At 31.7% G+C, this 2561-nt stretch overlaps 1 protein-coding gene across 1 annotated transcript; it reads left to right on the top strand.

The window, feature by feature from the left end:
* Positions 1–744: 744 nt before the first annotated feature.
* On the top strand, positions 745–1461 carry LOC148550340 (uncharacterized). Its single transcript, XM_088494439.1, has one exon. It carries the CDS (start codon positions 745–747, stop codon positions 1459–1461), a length of 717 nt encoding a protein of 238 aa, XP_088350565.1.
* The last annotated feature ends 1100 nt before the right edge of the window (positions 1462–2561 follow it).

The raw sequence follows: 2561 nt of genomic DNA, 5'->3' as shown, positions 1-2561 counted from the left end.
GAATAGCATATCAATTATATATACAATACTCTACCTAACAATTAGCTACCTGATTTCCTAATTATGGTAATGCAAGATATTTACAGCTAATAAAACGGGATACACCAAATCAACTAAAAACTGAAAGGAATTTGTTTTCTAATAATTCCTAATATTTAGCCGTGACATATGTGGCTTGATATGCATCAGATTTCATTACGAACCCGCAACCTCTTAAGTGAGTATAGAGAAATTATGTTATTTGAGTTATAATTCATTGACAAGGCAACTTTTAAACTTAAGATTTGATTTATGTGTTGAATCATATAATTCATGTATTAAAGTATTTAGCTAAATTCTATTAAAGATATTTAATTAAATTATTCGTATTATCCATGTAAAAATCAATAATATTTACCAACAAAAAAATATTATAATAACACGTTGCTCTTTTAATATCTTATCAATGCAAAAAATAGATCAAATCTTTAATATTTTAGGATCTATAGAAAATACCAATTCGAAACTAAATTTAAAACCATCTTTAATTTTTCTCTTAAGCTATTAAAGAAAATCAAGACTCTGTCTGGTAGGCAGCATAGCATCTTTTGGTTTTCCACTTCCAAGAAAGATTCGAGTGAATTAACCATTCGCTTACTCTTGTAGAACGCTCTCCTCGCTTTTTTGTTATTAGAAATCTTTCTTACTTGAGTAGCCGGATCTTGATAATTCGAATAAACGAACCCATCACTTTTGTTACTTGCCATGGAATCCACCGTTTTTTGGTTGCGAATTACTCCCATTGAAAACCAAGGCATACCACAAGAGTTTTATTTCGGTGATTGTTTCTCCATCATTTTCAATTGCACCCAAGAATTGATCCAAATTACCCAAGGCTCTGATGTTGAATTTTCTTCTACTACAACTACTGAAGCAATCTTGGTTCCCTCAGATATCCTATGTAGTTGTACTCCATTCACAGACCTCAACAGAGAAGACACAATCTTATTGCATGAAATCTTCTCTTCAGTGCCTGCATCCCCTGAGTTATTGGACCAAATTTTACCTGCCATAGGCGAAACTGCAAGAAGGATTCTAAGCCGTGAAGGGTGTGACTCCAACACGCTGGAGATTGTTGTGAACCTTCACGTTGTTACCAGGCGCAACATTGTTCAAGATTCTGATATCTATAATGATGATCTCTGTGAAAACGTTCCTGAACTAGCACAACTCGTGAATCTGTTAGAGAGATCCAAAATTGATGAGCAAGATGATGACGCTGAATGCGCTATTTGCTTGGAGAAGTTTGGCCATGGTAACGAAGATTCAAGTGTAGAAGTTGTTCGCATAAATTGCTCGCATGTTTTTCATGATCGTTGCATGCTCCGCTGGCTCCGATGCTGTGCCGACCATCAGTCGCCGTATTCTTGCCCATTGTGCCGCTGCCTCATATCTCCAACTTCACACGGTGACGATGAATAGGTCTCCTGTGTTCTCAATTATAATCAAACTGAAAGAATTTTTTTAGCGTTTTGTACAGTTTTACACTTGAATTTACGTCCTGCTTATGTAGTATTATTATCCTATTTGTTAGAATGTGAATAACAATTTTTTTTTCAAGAAAAATTCAAATTTTGATGCATAAAACCAAATTCTAAGAAAAAGGTAAAGAAACCTTATTTCTTAGGGCAACTAAATAAGTGCGACAAATTAATTTGAGTTAGTCGAGTTATTAATTTACTGGTTAAGTATGATTATATACACAATAAGATTACATTTTTTATGTATTATTTTTTGAAGTCTAAACTTTAAAGAGATGCATATTCTATTAATAAAATAGAAAAACTTGAACACAATAAAAACTGTTCTCTAGTACGCAATAATATAAATGGTTAGAAGCTCGTCTTTCAAATCTTCAACACATATTATCGAATGGAGGAGTAATAAACTTTCGCTCCATAAACCTCTCAAATTTACTAGAATTGCGAGCTAGCATTTTGTTGAACTAGTAAATTCATTTGATTAATAGAATACCACCTAAATTGGTGGATTTCAATTCTTAAAATTTTAAAGTATATATAAACTTGTTTGATTTGTGTGTTATTAACAAATTTTCATGTTATGCCCTGTTTGAGTTTGATGATAGATAGAAAAAAATTTTTTAGCTTACTTATTTCATTAGTAATACAATAAAAAGTGTTTAAATTTAAACCGATTTAAATTAAATCATTTATTTAAGATTTTTTATTAAAATAAATAAAAAAATTATTTTCCTAAATACACATAAATCAAAACTTTTTTTAAAATGCGCAGCCTCAAATTATGAAAAGCACCCACAAATTAGAAATAGTCTCCATCTCAACGCCGACGCCCACAAAATGGGACATTCTATAGATGACATCCACATAATGGGCATGTCAATGGCAGCACATATGAATTGGGCCATGCCAATTCTAACACACACGAAATGGGATTCCTCGTTTTAATTTAATTTAATTAAAATCGATATTTTAAATAAAAAAATGTTTGTTAAACAATGATCCCGTATTTTAGATATACTCATCAAACAAAATTAATCCTTA

Source organism: Arachis ipaensis, chromosome B7 (assembly GCF_059453495.1).
Source record: "Arachis ipaensis isolate K30076 ecotype BB chromosome B7, ASM5945349v1, whole genome shotgun sequence".
In the NCBI taxonomy this organism is placed as follows: Eukaryota; Viridiplantae; Streptophyta; class Magnoliopsida; order Fabales; family Fabaceae; genus Arachis; species Arachis ipaensis.
This window is presented reverse-complemented; position numbering and strand designations above follow the sequence as displayed.

What these genes read in the sequence shown, in the direction of transcription:
- LOC148550340 (XM_088494439.1), top strand. Translation starts at nt 745, where the DNA reads ATGGAATCCACCGTTTTTTGGTTGCGAATTACTCCCATTGAAAACCAA.